An 18,767-nucleotide genomic window follows, 5' to 3' on the forward strand; every position below is an offset into this window, starting at 1 on the left:
AATATTATCTCCGTTCGATCATTGTTCGGGATGGCAAGAATCTTGGGATTGGATATTTCCCAGCGCTAGATAAACCAAAATTTAGAGACTGGAACGGAACGGAGAGTTATGCCAAAATCCAAAATCATATGCATTTCTTCGTGCACGGGCGGAAAGGGATGGAAATTCTCCGACAAAAAAAAAAGAAAAAGGTTAACTGCCCTTTGGGAAGAAAATTACTCGCTCAAACATCGCACCGCGTCTCGTGCTCGGAAAGGCGACCGCCCAGACGATATTTAGCGCTGGAAGTAGAATAATGACAAGAAGCAGACGAAAGCAATAAACTTTATGATCCACTACCGTGCCACGGGGCGAGGCAGCCCGCGGTAAACCGACCTCCCGAGCGCACCCGTGGCGGGAAAACCTGCTACCGAAAATTGGGCCACAATGACGAAGATGACGCGGCGAAGAAATTTCCGTCCGCAAACGGCATGCGATGGTTGAAAAAGAAAAGAAAAAGTCGGTGGCATTCGTCGCCCGGGAAAACCGGAGAAAATGCATCGGGACCAAAAAAAACCCAGAACAAAACGAAAAAAAGGAAAATCATCAGGGACCAAAACCAGGAGAACGATTTGGGAGCAAGTAGTTGGGCATCCGCTTTTCCGAAAGGGGGAAAACGATGATGCAAAGAACAGAATGAATCGACCGATGCACAACCGGAGTCTGAGTGGCGAATGTTTTGGGTTTCATGGGGCCGAGCGGTCGGGTTGTTCGTTTTTCCTTATCTTCTTCTGCCCCTACGGTTGCTGACACCATTTTCCCGGGATTTCCCGGGGACCGATCAGCGTGCGAGAAGTCTGGGCAGCGACATTTCCATCGTCAGCGTCAGCACGACCGTGCACGGGTGAGTGTCAGTGCCAATGCCATTGTCGTGGTCTTGATTTTGGCGTCAATTGTGCAGACGGCGTGGAAAAGGCGGGCAGCTGAAGCAAAATGCCAAAGGGAAGCCAAATGGAACTCAAATTCGAGAAATTGTGGGTGACGCTCGCGTGTCCAGACAGAGGGACCGCAAAATAGTTGGACGCAATCGAAGCAGAACGGAGCTGCGATAGGCGACTAGAATGTTGCGAAGCTGTCCACTTCTTTCCCCCAAAACCCGCTGGTATCTAATATTTTCCCGTTTTTGAAGCGCTGCCGGGAAAAGGGATGCAAGGCTGCTGCTGAATCGATGGCATTCTGGCGGTTTAATGACCATTGCTTTGCAGCGTCATTTAGCCCACCGGGCACTTGGGTTTTACGACAATCCGTTGACATGGCACTGGGCCGGATTTCCTTCCGCTCACCTCATTTCCATCCCTCCAGACATAGCTCATATTGTGCTCGGAGTGAGGGTAAACCAACCGGACTGATGGTTTGTGGAAACGGTGATTTGAAGTGATTTTTGTTTGTTACAGATTCCTCGGAAACATCTCCCCAAGCACATCCGGTGATTTTATACAAACATTCTCTGTTTTCTGCTTCGACCCGGACAACTTTCCCTACAAACTACGTTCATTTCGGTGGTGGAAAGCCCGTATGGTGCCACTTTAAAATTTTACTACCATCTCTTATCCTTTCAAAAACGCAGTAACAACTCGTCTCTGGGGACGGATTGTGTGGTCCTCTAGCTGAAAAAGGTTGGACTCTGGGATCAGTTTTACGATCGGTTTGTTCTCTTGCAGGACATCGGACATCGATATGAATATTAACTAGCATCAGTGTTGGGTGACACATATACGAAACGAGAATAACAATTGTGTTGTATATTAAAGAATGATAGGGAAATTTTTTGAACTGATGTCAGTTAAATATTGATAATACCAGCATGGTATATCTATGATTTATTTACAATCTAAAAATACATTGAGCAAAACATATTTATATTTGACTTTCTGATTGGACTGTACGTTTTTTAACTAGATTGTAGTCGGTTTTACTACCAAGGGAATATTTTCATAAAAATTCTGATTCCTTGCTAAAATGAAACTTTGAAAAACATTGTTGACGAGCCGTTCTAACCGTTTCTAGTTGTATTTCTATATCTGAGAACAATCAAGTGTGATACTAGATGTTGTTGATGTAGCACTAAAGTTGGATGCTTGTATGGTTATCATTCGATCTATAAATGTTGTGACTCTGTGGCTTGATTTTTAAAGGATCCAATTTCAAGTGTAATTTCGGAAAAGTCCCTTCCACAAGGATGTAAAATGCCTCGTGTGTAAATGGTTTTATATATGACTGGGATCGAGTAACTTTATAAAGCCCCATATACAACAAATCCCCACTTGTCGGAATTAGCCAGAAACCGCCCTTGTCTCATTGATTGATTGATGGACATTCGAAAATCCATCAGGTCCGCCATGATCGCCAGTGGAGCCACTTGTTTCCAACGGGCAACTAAATAAAATCCACACTTCCCATGAGCATGCATTCCGAGTTTACGATCCAAGTAAACGATGCTCAAAATGTGCACGAACTTTGTGTGCTGCGGGCACCGAGAAGCATAAAGTAGCTCGTACGTGTACGTGAACATTTGAAGACGCTACAAAAGATGACAAAAGTGAGTGCGGTGCAACCATGGCGAGAATGGTGGCAGATACACACACATACTGCCCGTCTCGTCATCATAACTTGGAATCGAATTTTTATCATCACTCAGTGCCCCGTTGAAACTTCACGTATCCATCGGAAAACCCGAGGATGCCGCCAGGGAAGGTGCCTCGGGGCGGGACATCCTTATTTTTATCGCCACGTGAAAAGCGTAGATAGAATCGAGGGTAGCCGAAAGAGCCGAGGGCGGGTGAAGGAACTCTCGCAAGAAGCAAGTGCAAGTCAACACAATGTCCCGACGCCATCGTCAGCGTAATCGGCGTAGCCATAAAGTTCGTCCCGGCTGCTTCCGAACGTTCCACCTTGTGTGTGTGTGTGTGTGTATGTGTATGGGAGAAGTTAACTTGCCGAGCTTTCTTCCGGCCTCCAGCAGCTTGAAGGTATGTCTAGCTTCTTATTTTACTTTATAACTTCATCAGTCGCCCGTATCGGTATATGCAACAGAGGCTCATGGTTTTCCAAAGGAACTGGCGTATGTGTGGTGGATCCCACGCCCACTCCGTTTCGGATATCCTTGCCGGTCACGACTGACTGATTTATCGATGCCGGGTTACTCGTAACTGGCCTCCAAGGGTGGCGCGGACAAAACGGAAACCGAAGGACCGAGCGAGTGGATAAAATTTCATATCATCTGCAACATCATCATTTTGTCCATCCGTCAAACTTTCGGTCGTGATTGAAGCGTACGCTGACGACGGCTGAGGTAGGGTTCGTGTGGAGTGTGGATTTTTCGATCGCCACTCAACCCAATTCACAACCCAAGCCGTCAATCAGTTTCTCGTCAGGCGGCTCCCGAGCTCCTGGAAACGAGAAAGTTGTGGGAAAATAAATCACACACTAGTCCATTGACTGGCCACCAACACCACTACAGGGCGGGATGTGGAAGGACTTGCGTTCTTTTATTTTTCTCCCGACTCATCAAATTGTTTGTCTGGATGAAGCGCGCGCGACCAAGAAGGATCAAATGGTCACGTTTTTCCCGTTCCTTTCGGCGAGCGAGAACCGACCCCCCACCATTGCGATTGAGCTGTTATGTGTGATGGATCATCCCACCAAATCGCACCTCGACGGGAAAACGGGACTGCCAGTGTATAACAAATTTACTTTCCTAACCTTCCGTAGCGATTCTGAAGCGAACGAATCAAAGCGAATCTAACGTCATCCAATTAGTAAAACACTAACTCACCGCCGGTCATCGGGTTCGCTTCCCTTTTTCTTTGCGGGATTCAGTTTGGAGGAAAATTACTGGGAACCGCTTCTAAATCATCGACCGGCGAAGTGGCCAGTGAATGAAATTTGATTAACTTTAGCCTCGGACGAAAATGAAGCGAGCCCGGTATCTCGTCTGGAAGCGAGCACGGGAAGTTGGACGCAAAGGTAGCTAAAGGATAAGCGGAAGATAACAGGAGCATCTACCAAGCATAATGCTTAACATCATCCGTTTGGCGAAACGTGGAAAACATACTACAAAAAGTTGCTCGTTGTATTGAGATGGAAAACGGGGGGAGAAAAAATGGTAATCATTATGATGAAAAAAGAGAATTCCCACATAGCAGTAAACCAATATCTCTTTTCAACGGGAGCTTCGGTGGATGCAGGTATTGAAAACATCTACCTTCCATCCCCAGGATACGCCATGGAAAAAACTGTTGGGGAAAGTTAACCGGGAAAAATCTCATTTCCCGAAAGCACATGCACCAGATAGAAACTTTTGCCTTTTCTAAATCAGCCTCGAAGGGAAGATTTTAGCATTTACGTGGGGGAATACGACGAGAAGAAGGGAGTGTGTTTGTTAAAATCCAATGTGGAGAAAATCAAAAACCAAAAACCCCAAGCTTGTTATGTTCTCTAAATAACATACAACATACCGGAGGAAAGTTTGTGTTGTGGTTGCTGTTGTTTCGTCAAGCTTTTCCTATTCTTGTTTTCATCACAACGGATCGGAAAAAATGTGTTACGCATTTGTCGTATTTTTAAACTTATATAATTTGGAAATTTTGTGGAATATTTTGACAACTATATTATAGTTGATATGTGTTCAGTTAGATCAAACACAGGTACGAAAAGCACCACTACAAAATAATCTGCAATTTTCGTGTAAAAATAACCATGTGTTAATGATTGAATTTTTATGTGCTTTGAAAATGTTTTTGATTGTTTCAAGTAATTGTTACCTGAAACTGTAATGCCTTTCCTAACAGATCTTAAGAGCATTTTTTACAAATTTAAATACCAATTTATAAACTTAGAAAAGAGATTTTATGTAAAGAAACATTTCTATGCTCAAATGTTTTCTTTAACTATAATCATACTGAATTGATAAAATAAACCTTTGTCTTTCATTCCACTTCTTCTTCTTCTTCTTCTTGGCGTAACGACCTCTTGGTCATGCCTGCCCGTTAAGGGCTTACGAGACTTGTTTCCCTGTTGTACGTGGATAGTCAGTCCTCTCGTACAGGGGGAGGGTCCGGTCTCGGTTGGGATTCGAACCCACGCCGTCGAGGTGGTGAGCCCCGGCGCTCATGGGTCGATTTTCTAACCGGCGCTACCGCTCGGCTGTCGCGGACCCCCAACCATTCCACTTTCATTCAGCCCATTTTCGATTGATTTTAAAGAGTTCGTGAACGAGAGATTTATTTGTACGAATGATGTTACGAGAATCTCAAGAAACAAGTGTTGTTGGTAGCCTGTTAGCAACCGTGGTCCCTTTCGTGACGGAACCAAGCACTTCGGATGAACCAACTCACATTGACAAACAAAATGCAATTGTTCAAGTGTTTTTTGGTTCTTTTTCAACCCAAAAGAATCCCCTTTAGAATCATAAATTGTACCAATGCATCACTGCATTAACATCCTTTTTCCCGGGTGGTGTTTTCCCGACGTGTTGGATGCAGAGTGTTGGACGAAAAGCGAGTTCACGCTAGGGTACTGCGACTCTGCGACTTCCTTGGAAACCCAGTTCCCGGTTTTCCACTCACTTCGTCCTCGAAAGGGCAAGTGAAAGTTCTTTTCTTTAAGCAACACGATGGTGCTCCATTTTTTTTAAGTCTTGGTCGTCTTTTTTCCACTGCTTTTCGGCCAGGACGTGAACAAGCTCGACTCGACTGAACCTAAGGATGCTCCCGTTCGGGTATAAATCAACCCGACGAAACAAGTGCACCTCTGGGCGATTAGGAAAAGTGTAGAAGTTGAGTTGAGAGAGGTTTGTTCACGTCGTCTTCCTCTTCCCATCCCAAGACGAACATGATTTTTATACATCTTTACAAGGATCTTTCGCTGAGCATGTGGTTTACAGTAAGTTTGTTTTGCTTTGCCGTCTGCTTACTTTAAAACCTTGTTGGTTCGTTTGTGCTGTGAAGTAATTTACTGCGCTTCCATTCCGGCGGCCATCGATCTTTCCGTGCATTCAGGAGTTAATGAACCGCATTCGCAATGGTCGCCCAAGGAAATCAATGCTTGTTGCGAGGAGGGTGCTTTTAGCGCGCAAATGAATTATTTTTATGTGATAACTCTATAAATTTGGGATGACTTCTGCACGGAGGGAACTTTTCACTTAATGCGAGCTAAGGAATTGCAGATCTCTTGTCAGTTTGTTTTTTGCACGGTTTGCAACTGCACCTCGAGGCTCCTTTTTCGTTCTGTATTTGTGGTGTAACATTTCACCGACTCCCTTGGCGCTCTCGGTTTTGCTTTTCACCGAGCCCACGTAATCCTTCCATCCTCGAGCCATTTCTCATGCCCAACAAATCCCTGTGTGACTCGGTTTCGGCCCGAAAAGGAAAGCGAAAGCCCTGCTAATTTATTGCCCTCTATCGCCAACGGCAGAGACACTGGCGGACTTTTTGCCACCGGCCGAGACAGAAGGGGCCGAGTCCCGAGGGTGAGCCAGGTCAGTCCTGGATCCAGCCGGCACAACAAGTGCCATTTGAACTCGTTGAATCCCCTCGGACGCTCGAGTAGGCGTCGAAGAAGTGGGCGCGAACCGGTCGTGAGCGGTATCGGATCGTTTGTCGCACGGCCAATGCGTAATGCGTCGTAAGTTGTAGCGTTAGACGGAGGGCGCCAGGACGCGTCCGTACCGTGACTTTAAAGAAAAGGTACAACGTAGTTGAAGCTGGACCGTGTCGAACGGTTAACCCGTGGTCCCGTAAACCGGCCCGGGCCATAAATGGACAATCACGATCGGCGGGAGCGGCGCCGGGAACTACGGGCGTACGCGCATGTCATCGGTTATGTTCCAGCACCGGGGTCGGCGGGGAAAACCGCTGAACTTTCCGGCCCGCGGTGTCGAAGGTGCCGCATTACGTCGGTTCGCAGGCAGCTGGGGCGTTGTTCCACCTGCGATCGTCAACACGTGATAGCGGCCTGACTTTGCGCCAACGCAACACCCGTCCCGTACTCGCCCGACGATTCATCCTGCGACCGCATCTGGGGCGGGCGTACACCTGGCCTAAAGACCCTCCGTGCTGACCTCCGCTGGTCACTTTGTAGCGGGCGGGTTCGCCTTATCGGACGGGCAGCAACCCATTCGGCCCGACTCGGGTGGTTACACTGTCATAAATGGGTAAAAATGACATTTAAATTAAAGCCTCCCTTGCGGTGAGCGGGCGACGCGGGACTCGTGGTCACGCCGGCAGAGGCAGAGCACAGGCGGAGTGCCACGGATTTCCCCCGGAGTGGGTTGAAGGTTGGTTAGCTACATTGACAAATTCATTGCGATTACGCGAATTACTTACCGAGTCCAAGCTCGTTTGGCGTGAGATTTTCTATCCAACTCCTCCAGCTCGATGTGAACGGACGTTGGGTTGAAAGTGCGATGGAAGCGTGAATTGGGTTGATTTTTCATAAATCGTGAAATGCAACATGATACCTTTAATGAAGCACTTAATAAGCTCACTTTATAATGCACTTTTCTGCAGTGTCTTGTTTGGATGGGATCGAGTTACTTTTAGTTCGAAATGATTCAATCTTAATATGCCTTGCCCGCCTTTGGTTGGAATGACATTCGGTTCACAATTGTGGAATAGTTTTATGAGTTGACAATTTAAAAAAAAACAGTACAGTAATTTTACAGTTAGGGTTTAATATGTTCCCATGAAACATTTGTGAAATAGAAGATAACAAGAATATTAAAGGGTAAAGATAAAAGTAAAGAATTTATATTTTTGTTGTCCTCTCAACTTTTCTTTAATGGCTTTTTTACGAAAAAGATGTTTGTATCAATTAAGAATTTGTAAATATGATAAAATAACTGCTTTTGTTCGAAATACTTTTTGTGTCGTAAAATGAACTAAGGAAAATTAAATTGGCTTAAACCTGTAATTGAAAATATTTGAGTATACCATATTTGCACTGTTTTAACATCTTGTAAATATAATTTTCTTTCGTTGTCACACGCGAGTCATGTAGATCAAAAATTCTTCGATTGAATTGTTTTGTACCCAGAACTTTCGTAAAATGATTCAACTAACTTCTTTTATCGTAAAATCAATCCTTCCTTTCCCAATGTTAAACGAGTGACATCTTATGTTAAAGTATTCTCCATTCTCGGCAGTAAACGTGAACCCAATGTCGGTGCAATGCACTCAATTCTGAACGATTCTTTGTTCTTCTTAGCAAATGGCCGGCTATAATCTAGGTTAGTTAGAGACAAAACACTGTGCGGATTAAAGGGGGACCATCTCGCGCGCCGGGAGGCGTGACTGAGGCGCTACAATCTCGCCCTTTACCCAGATGGGCCATAAAGTGTGTGATGTAAATTACACTTTCAATCTCTCCCCGCCAAGCCGCTCTTCGCGTGGCGAAACGTGCGAACGAGTGTCACCGAAAGGGACGCCAACCGTTTCCGTCCGAAGAAAGGACGCGCGGGTACGGATTTCACAGGAAAGGAATTTCCTGACCTGGGGTTTTTGGATGTTTGTGTGTCACTTGTTTGGGTAAGAGGAAGGAGAGGTAGGGCAGGGCGCTGTTCAAAATGTGACATGTGACACGGCTGGTGGCGGGTTACCGATTCCGAGCGAAGCGAAATTCCCTTCTCTTTCACCCAACCACGATCGGAGGGAGGAGGATCGGTGATCATGTCTTGCCATCGCTGTTGTTCCTCCACGTCGAATGCACGTCGATCGTGGAAGGGGTCCACCACCAGCACCACCTTAATGGCGTCGTGTCAAGCAGCCGAAGTGATTACTCGGTCAAGGATTACTCGACTGGTGCACGCGGAGTTGTTTATGTGCTTTCGAACTCCTCTCACGGATCGCGCCGGTTTGCACACGCACTGGCCCCTGCAAACACAGGCACGAATACATCCACGTACATGACGCACAAAAATCGTAAGTGCGTTCCAAGCACCGAACAGCAGCGTTCGAGTGGTGCGTGTTCGGTTGGCTTCCTTTGGCAGGCCTGTACGCTTCCTTATACCTCGATTGCTTCACACGATCCTCGGCAGATCCTTTTCTGGTTACCGAGCGAACCACCGTTTGTCCTTGGACGCCACTCGAGGGTACATGTTTTCGCTGGCTTTCCGTTTCAGTAGGAAGCAACCACCATGTGCCAGCACAACATTCCTCGATGGTCGCGTTGCGTTGGTGCGTGTTTCAAAGCGTTCGAGTACGCTTTCGGGTGTCGTATCTATCTCGATCTTCATTAGGAATCGTTCGAGAAGCTTAACGAAGTTCACGTCCAAAGATGCGTCAGTGATTTTGAGGAACTATTTTCTGCTATGTACCAGATCGAAGAAAAAGGTCATAAACATAAGTATTTGCTAAACAAAACATTTCCTATTTGACCTAGGTGACCCCAATGCATTTCGATTGTCCGACGCATCGATCTATGGCACCGAATTACGAATCGCATCTAGCCTCTGGAAAACCTTGAAGACGTAGGCACCGTATCGCATCGTGGCACGCAAATCGAATGCAAAATGGCAATGCAGGCTGGCCTGTCGCTTCCGAAATGCGCCATGCGAACGCATGGCGTGGCACGCGGAGGGTGTGTGTTCGCGCTGGGCTTGTTCCAGATTCCACCAGGACGCCCGGGTGAGGAGAAGCGTTTGTGGTGCTATATAGCGTATAGCTGCGTGCTTTGCTTTGCGATCCTAAGCTCCGAAGGGGGGTTGTGTTGCTTATCTACTGATTTATGGCGCGATGAGGTTGCTTGTAACATATGTTACTTGTACCTGTTTTGCATGGCAATTGGAGGAGTCTCCGGGGTTTTGCTGGTAAATTCTTAGGAGTTGTAACAGACCTAAATTACCGCGTCTGATGGTGCATAGCCAATCGGATGGAACCACAATAGATTTATTGAGTTTTTTCCAGCTTTCCAAAATATTGGGAACACAAAGGCAGTAGTAAGATGTCTAGGAAACTTGCTTTAATGAAATATGAAGCAAGAATTTTAACTCAAAGTTTCTTAAGAAATTTGATACATATCTAATTGATACACCTTAACGCAAATTTAGCATTCCATCCTACGTATGGGAGAGGAAATAAATCGTGAAAATGAATAAAAACTTGTTACTGATTCCATAAATGAAATATTTTTTTGTACAGGTTTCTGTGTTTTCATAAAACCTGCTTTATATAGGGTGCTAAAATGCATTCTAGTATAGCTTGCTTAGCAACAGTCAATTTCCTCCTCTGTTCGGTTGAAACAGAAGCGAAAGGTGGATAGTTGAATGAAATGCATGAAAAAGTTGCTACGTTTCAATATTGCACACCAACTCCTGAGTATTATATTTTTCTTAGATTGCATGTTTCTTGAGATGTCGGGTAGTTCCCTCTAGGCAATTGTCATTATTAGTGGAGCAAGTTAAAAAAATTGAGGGATTCCGGGAAAATGCCAAATGTTACAAATAATTCCGATGCGAAATCTATGTAACAAAAATTATAAAATTAAGATTATACAATGTGTGGTTTTTCGATCAACATAAGCTGACAAAATTTAAAAAAAACTCAAAGTATTGTGAAAACCCGATCCAATCATCTGTTTCCTGGGCATTCTTTGCACCGAAAGCCAAAATAACAAGCAATACTCATTAACCCAAAAATTCGAACCCAATTTCCTGCAACATCGCACGGCAAGGTTTCGCAAGCCAGTGTCCCGATCGAAATGCCCCGAAGGGAAACATTCTCTTCATCGGGGCTCGGAACGGGCAACGGAAAATAAAAGTGACTCAGTGGCCACCAGCGCTGGAGAGTCTTCACACGCGAAACGCCCGGCAACGGATTCGATGCCATAACATTGCTGGCGAATCACATGCTGGAGCGGGTTTTGCGTTTTTCGGCTATTGCTTTTGACCTCACGGAGAACGTTTGACAAATGATTCGCTGCTGGATCACAAAAAGTCCGGGGAAAACGGGCCGATCTCTGTGTGTGTGTGTTTCCAGATTGGATGAAGCACTCCATTTCGCAACCGCTCAGGCGCAAGCCTCAGGTCCAGCTCTGGGCCACCGCTATATGGGAGTTGGCTCGTCAATTGGGCAGCTGGAGCAGCTGGAGTCTCCCCGAAAAAATAAAAACCACACCGTACGGACGCTGATGAAGAGTGCCATTTATGGCAGTGCCTTATAGAAGTGGATTGTTGCCGCACTCCCAAGGCTTCTCGAGGCTCTGGCATGGCTTTGTCCTCAACTTTCGTCGCTCCCCACATCGTCGGAGAAGGAGCGTCCTATGAAGCTTATTAACGTACATCACGTTTTGAGTGGTTCGAATCGGACTCCTCTCCAAAGTCGAGGAACTCCAGCGAGGCGAGATCGGTCGAATTTTGGCCGGTTGCCAAAGAAACCCGTTCGGATCGTTTATTTTCGGTGAGTGCAGATTGTTGCGCGTGGAAGGAGCAAAGCGCACGATGGCGGACACCATCAACACCAAAAACGGTACAAGGAATCACCTTGAGCGAGTCGGTGCGCGCCGACATGGCGGCCGGTCCCGGAGCGGAGGCTCGAGATGGCTGTTCCGCTTTCGGAGCTGGTTTCGCGCTCGGGGTGAACCACTCCAACGGAACGGTAGTTTCGTCGCGCGAGCTCCCCCCTTTCCCCGCTGCCCCCTTCGGTCGAGTTCGAGCCGACAGTCCAGTGTGTTACTGTAACATTCGGGGCCTTTGTTGTTTCGCTGCGCAGTGGGGCACTTTTTCGGCTATTTTTACTGCTTCACGGTGGCTCCGGCCATCCGTTCGAACTGGCGTTGCTTGCCCCTGGCTGACCATGGCGGACCTTGGAAGTTTTTCGACCCCACGAAATGCGGCCCACGGCAACCCGCGCCTTCCCTCCCCACGACCACCTACCGGTTTTGACCGGCCTTTTTCGCGGCTTCACGCGCGCGCGATCGACTCCGAAGGTAAAAGTTCAAAGCACTTCGGCACACACACACACACACACACACACACAGAAGCGGGTGCCCTCCGGTCGGTGCTTTCCGTTGCTGTGGTTGTAGTAATTGCCGCTTGTTGTGCTGCTGTGGCATGCTGGAAGATGCGATGCGGTAATGATGGGAAACATTGATCGCCCAAGAGCTGCCGACAGCCGGCCGAAACAATGTGTTACACCGACGATGCACCGAGAAGGCCTTACACTCGCTGATAACAATTGGGTCGTCCCAGAAACTGTGCCAGCTCGGTGTTGGAAGAAGTCGGTTCGATTCGGTTGTACTTTTTAGGGATGAACGCGCGTCAAACATGGCGGATCCACGTGTGACAGCGCGGTATGAAAGGGGGTGTGTTGTGTTTTTTCTCGAAAGTCTTGCTGCAGACGAGCGCTGGCGTCCTTCGTCAGTGCGCACAAATCTCTCGCCCCGATGCAACATAAAACGCCTAATGCGTTCACTTTGCGCACACTGGAGAGCTTTATTGTTTGCCGTTTAGTAGGTCGCGCGCACCAAACATGGATTCGCCACGGAGCCCCCCGTACCCCGGGCGCTCTAATGAAAGCAAAAGGTGTGAGAATTTGATGGGCGGCTAATGGGAGGTCCCCTCCTCTACGGGGTGCGGAACCGAGCTGAAAGGCAACCAAAAGCGGCCGATCGTTTAATGGTAATAAACCGTTCTTGGTTGTGTCTGGCTGTCGGGAGAATTCCACCCTTTTTTTCGTATCGCTCCTATCGATTGCATAACGGCGCCTCTCACAAAGTGTACAGCGTAATGTTCGAAAGTGTACGATATGTTTAGCATGAAATTGACATTAATTTATTTTACCCTTTTTTTATCATTTTGCTGCAACTCGTTCATGGTGTGAAATAGTAAATTTTTAGAAGGACGCCATCTTTCGCGGTATTAATTTCGATTCATTCGTCGATACGTTCATCAATCGCTTCGTATTCACGGCGCACAGCCGCATTTACGAAAGATACCGTTAACGCCGTCCACTCCTCAAGACCGGCAAGGGTGTGCAATCGGGTGTCCGCGAGCATCACGATTCTCAAGGTTGAATCACATTTGCATGCACGGGCAAAAATCCGCGATCGTCTTCGGTCTCGTCACCGGTTTCACCTGCAAAAGAAAAACAACAACCAAAACCAACACCGATCCGGTTTTCAAGTTGATCCTCCTGCGGACAAGTTTGACCATCGCCAACACACAACATGCAGGGGGCGTTTTCTTCGTTTTTTACTACGACATCTTCATCTTTGTTTGTGAAGTTAAATATTTGCATCATTGTTTACTTTACGAAGCAATATGACGTTCTGAAATTCATTTTCGGTTTTATGATCTTCATACACTTCTGTTTTTTCTTTGTTTGTTTTCGTGCTTAGTCTTGGAACAAACAATTTTATTTTTAACCTGTCAACCTTGTTTGTTTATTTAAAAATAGATTTCACACGCTTACCAATTGATAAATGGCGCTGTAAAATTATCCATGAGGCTTTTAATTAATTTTTAATTCTTGAGAAAGGGAAAAATTCAATGTCTGGAATCAAATGGGGGGGGGGGGGGGGGGGGGGGGGGGAAATGTAACACAAGAACCACAGAATGTGAATGAATGTTTTACCTTAAACATAAGAAACTATTTCAACAAGAAATTACTAGAAGTTATTTTATAGATTGCATATCCAAATTCGTTCATCAAGTGTGTTAATTCCAACGCATAACTTAATTCAGGGTTAAATTATTCACCCCTAAAAAACAGTAACGAGTCAACATACACCAACATAATCAAAATATTGTTGTATGCCGGCAAACGACGCACTAGGCAGCACTTTTCATTGCATACTTCGTTGCATGTGTTTCCCCTCTCGAATGCGAATCGCTAAGCAGTCAATTAAAGCCCTCAGGAACGGAGCCTGCTGTACTAAATTAGTAGGTCACCTGACCGGGTCATCGTAGCGTGTACCGGAGTTCGCCCAAGGTTTATCTTTCTTTCGCAAGTAACAAGGCAACGCAAGCAAACAAAAACAAAACAACAACAGCAACATTGCAGACTCCACCGCTTTGCCACCCGCAGAGGAAGCCTGCAATCGCATTTTGATGCCGCCGGTTGGCCCGCGTGTCGATGGCTCGGATGTGCTGCATCTCTCATGCTAATGCCGGGCTCGAAGGCTTCCCACACCCACCGCTACCAACTGGTGGCTGGGTTCAGCGTGGGTTCATTGCCGTTCGCCGGCCTAAGCGTACATACGCATCGACGGTACAATGTAGGTTAGCGAATTTGGCGTTTCCTTCCTCGCCAGCGCCAACCCCCGGAGCATTGACGAGTCGGCGAATCTTCCCAAACATTTCATCGTCGCTCTCTTTCGCCCCATCCCCCGACGACCCGAGGGGCGTTTGGAGGCTGCGGAAAGGTGTCACTGTGTATTGCACCGACCATCCGATCCGAAAACGAAGTCGCGGTACGCAATCGCCGGTTTGGCGGGGATTTTTCCTTCTTTTTCAGTTCGTTTATTCGCGCAGTCGGATGTGATTACTTCGCCATCTTGCGTCATCGCCGACGTCGCTGGCCAACGGCAAACGCGAATCGTCACGCAATAGCGCGGTAAAGGTCGGCTGCCAAAAAGGCACGCAACAAAAAAAAAAAGCAAAAGTTGTCTCGCCGAAATGAAAACGAAACATGAACTGGTAAAAGATCGATCTCGCTGCTCACGAGACTTGTGTGGAACGAGAATAAGGGTAGAAGAAAAAGGTAGTAGTAGTAGAGTAGTTAAGGAAGTTAATTCATCATCTATAAATTCCTAAATTGTGGGGATCAACTCTTTTCAACTTAGTAATTATCATGTTCAAGTGCATTCTTGCACTTGAGCACCAGCATCTTGATACAATATTATCGCATTGCTTATTGACTGATTCACTTAACCCCATTTGTAATTAAAATGCAAAAAACACAAAACATAAACATATGGATTGCCGAAATAAATATATAACATCCTATTTTTAAATGGCAAAACTTGCCTAGTGGGACATTAATCCCACATTAATTTCAAAGTCTTTATTTTTATTTGAAATATTTTCTTTATGAACCCTTTTTTTTTGCCTTGTTGTAGTGGCTATTAACATGTAGTTTCATTAAAATTTCATTATAACTATTGTCTATATTTTACTTGGAACACATTAGATTTCGTCCATGTTTTTATACAAAAAGAAGATTTGTCTTTTTTAAAACGACTCAGTAACGTGCTTGTGTTTAGCTTTAACACATTTTAATGGTTTTTTTTATTTTCTTTTACTTTGTCATCAAGACATTAGTACTTATTGTAGATCAATATTGTAGTATTCTATTCGATTTGTTGAAGTTTATTTTTAGCTGCCATGAGCGATCTTTCACTTCAAAAATTAAAGAGTTTAAATGAAATGCATTACTGAGTTAAAGGCTTTCAGTTATAACGGCACCGCGATTGCAACACATGCAACATATTGCCAACCAGCGTCGCCAACGTCATCGCCGGAGGCGAATTGCGGCAGAATGAGCGGATTTTCGATCCGGGCAAAGATGCGGACGCGGACGGTTGACGGAATCGCGTACGCAACGGACGCGAACTCGCGCGCACGGATTTCGTTCACGGACGTTCATTCACTTTCGTTCGTTCTTTCTTAGCTCCCGCGATTCATCGTCACCTTGCCATGCCTTTCGATCGCAACGGAACGATACGCCATTCGCGGATGCCTTCCCACACCACCCTCTCCAGCGATCGTCCTTCCATCGTCGACCGCTTTTCTTCAAGGTACCGTTGCTTCTGTTTCGGTCAGAATGAAAAAAAAAATACATTTAAATGGCGTCGAAGAAAAATTCACCTCCTCCTCCCTATTTTTCCCATCGGGACGCCCGCGAAAGTACTGTCGCAGCCGTTGGCGATTTGCGCCATGCGGTCGCGCGATGTGCGAGAAACGACGAGTTTTACGCTGGACATATTTCTTTGCACTTTAATGAAGCCATCAGGGAAGCCGCTCTGGGCGAGGTGGGCCTTTTTGTTCGAACTAACGAGGTGCTAAATTTGTCCCATTTAATGGCCCAACAATTTGCTGAAAATTGGTCGAAAATCATAAACCGCAAATCGCGACAACGTTTGACGTTACGGCTGGTACCATAAACGTCGCAGTGTTCGTAGGTTGCATTACGGTGATTTATGCTGGTGCAAATTGCAATTCGAGATTTTATGTTGATTTGAAAACAGCTCTTTTATCTGACTTCTTTTGCATTCGGTAACTTTGAGGTTCGCATGTCGAAGAGCGATGCCTCCCTCAAAGGCAAATGCCAATAATTAGCTCGCTTCGCTACAGGTTGCAATTTATATTCAACTAATGTTCATCCATACTTTGAATGTCTCAATCAGTACCACCTCTTTTGCGCATTGTGTAACGCGATCATTACACCACTATGCTATCCTCCTATTTCATTAGGGTTTTTTTACACTTTTTAGTTTGACTCGTTCACTCCTTTCGCCCGCAGGATGTGTGTCACGATTATTTTCATCACTTTATCCGACACGATCGTCAAACCCACGGGGGGTTGCTTTTAATTTCAATCCAACCGGTACTTACAGGTTGTGCCCGACTTGAGCCCGAGTCGTAGGGCAGCACGAATTTGTACGCACCGATTGACGAACGATGGAAAAATCATTAATTTGCATAATTGTCTCGGCGGAGGTGTTGGTGCAAACGCCCAGGGGAAGGAAAGGATGGCAATTTGTATTTTGCTCCCTTTTTTTTCGAACCGTTGTTTTAATGATCTATTGTTTGGCAGGCCAAGTGTAAGATTCTCATTTAAATTTTAAAATTGGGACCCGAATTCTGTTGAGAACGATCGGAATTTCCCTCATAATCTAGCAGTTTTTTTGTGATGAAGCTGGAAAAATACTATTGAAACCAACAATTTTTTTAAAACAACCCATATATTTTTCGGTGTCGCAAGAAGCATGTTTTGAAACAAACATCCGCCGTTCCTCGCCGAAGAAAGATCTTACATTGTCAATCCTCCGCTCAAGTGGCACACTCATAAGTCACAAAAGCCACACCAGAAAACCATCCTAGATTTAGGTGCCTCGAGTGCCCTCAAAACCGGTTACAGGACCAAAGGATTGCGTTCGCTGCATAACTTCAATTGTTTGTCTTTTTCACGAACCCGACACCAACAGATGAAGTCATCAATAACCCTCGGAACAAGTGACAATTGTCGCTCGTTGGTAAGAGCAGCGAGCAGCACGGTCCGATGCATCTTTCCCAGCGGAAAAATCACGTTCGGCTTTTCCTCCCATTAGCGCATCCTCGAGAGTCCCTGTTTTCTCGCGTTCGAACCATTAAGTGCGTTGGTGCCCTTTGGCCTTCGCGTTTCTTGTTTTCTTGCATCTATTTCGGGCTCGGCAGTTCACATCGCAGAAGAATACGAGGTTCAACAAGTGTGCTGGTTTCAACCGGAAGCCGATTATCGGTTGTGGTAGGACCCAGGAAAATTCAACTGACGTTTCCCTCTTTTCCAGGAACGGTTAAAGCGATCACGATTTGCTGATCGGTACAAAAAGGGGTTAACTCGTGTTGTCACTTGTTTGGGTTTGTTCACAATAACAGATTTTCCCACCAATTCCGGTCTATACGCTAAGGGTGTGGGACTATTTTTCCAAGCTGAACAAATTCTATGTTTTTCTTTTTCTATAAAGTACCTTCAAACGTGTCCTAGTTGTTTCAGCATTGAGTTAAGAGCATAACCGATATTGTATGATCTACGTATGAGTTTATTACAATTTCGTTTCATTCTATTTCTTAAATTAATTTCAATTTTTTAAAAGTCTTTTTCTGGGTTAATTAAAAATGAAAGATTGTCTAGGAATGCCTATTTTATTTTTCTCTGCAAAGCATTTAGTTTTGTTTAACTCTTTCTAAACATATTAAGTCTATTATCATGCATTCAATCCGGATGTTGAAATGATAAACGTATTCGTATTTGGCTATACACAATATCAGTCATTAAACCCACTTTCAAAAAGTATATTTGTGGTAAACTAATCTTTGAGGTAATATGTAATGGTTATCATAATTTAGAATTCGAGCTATTAATAACAGACTAAGACTTAACACGATTGTATAATTAAGATAACTTCTTACATTGCTATGATGTTCAATTACGCAAATCAAATGCTCTAATGTGTCTTTCTTTTATCTTACGTTGCAGGTATGTTCAACAATCTTGCTCCAACTGGTCGGTACAACCGTTCAAAGGAACTCTCCTGAGGCCCATGCACCCGATCCAGCAGCTAACGTGCACGGACAGATGGGCTAGAGTAGGTTGATGATGATTAATCCGTCCGCCCGTGCATGCAGGCGTTGCTTCCGAGGGCAGAAAAATGGTCGGTTTGAAATTTGATCCGCACCGATCGTGTCGCTTGATCTTGAGTCGAGCTCGAGCGTACATTCTGCAGCAATGTAAGCGTTTGCCTGCTGGTCATGTTCCTTCCCCAGTCCTCGGGTTCGCCACCGTCGATGGCTTACTAATGGGACAAATGGTGTGTCTCCGATCGAACGGTGAAAAATCGCGACCCAGGCGAACGGTGGCAGGAACGCAAATCCAGTTGTTTGGCCCCGGAAAAAGGGCGAGCCCAAACGGTCGGGGTACCGCGTCGTACCTTTCAATCATTCAATTTTTGCGATATGGCTATTTGGCTGTTTATTACGACCATTATTGCCCATTAGCGAGACGAGCGGGGTCGGTCCCGGTCCCGCTGCCCCC

The 18,767-nt window shown here is 45.6% G+C and overlaps 1 protein-coding gene across 1 annotated transcript in view; it reads left to right on the forward strand.

Moving 5' to 3' along the window:
- LOC131294293 (ecdysone-induced protein 74EF-like) overlaps positions 1 to 18,271 on the forward strand; it is a 29,533-nt gene extending 11,262 nt beyond the window's left edge. Inside the window, exon 5 of the mRNA XM_058322340.1 lies at positions 18,213 to 18,271. Coding sequence (XP_058178323.1) covers positions 18,213 to 18,271 — 59 coding nt within the window. The remainder of the gene's footprint in view (positions 1 to 18,212) is intronic.
- The last annotated feature ends 496 nt before the right edge of the window (positions 18,272 to 18,767 follow it).

The sequence above is a fragment of the Anopheles ziemanni genome, chromosome 2, assembly GCF_943734765.1.
Source record: "Anopheles ziemanni chromosome 2, idAnoZiCoDA_A2_x.2, whole genome shotgun sequence".
In the NCBI taxonomy this organism is placed as follows: Eukaryota; Metazoa; Arthropoda; class Insecta; order Diptera; family Culicidae; genus Anopheles; species Anopheles ziemanni.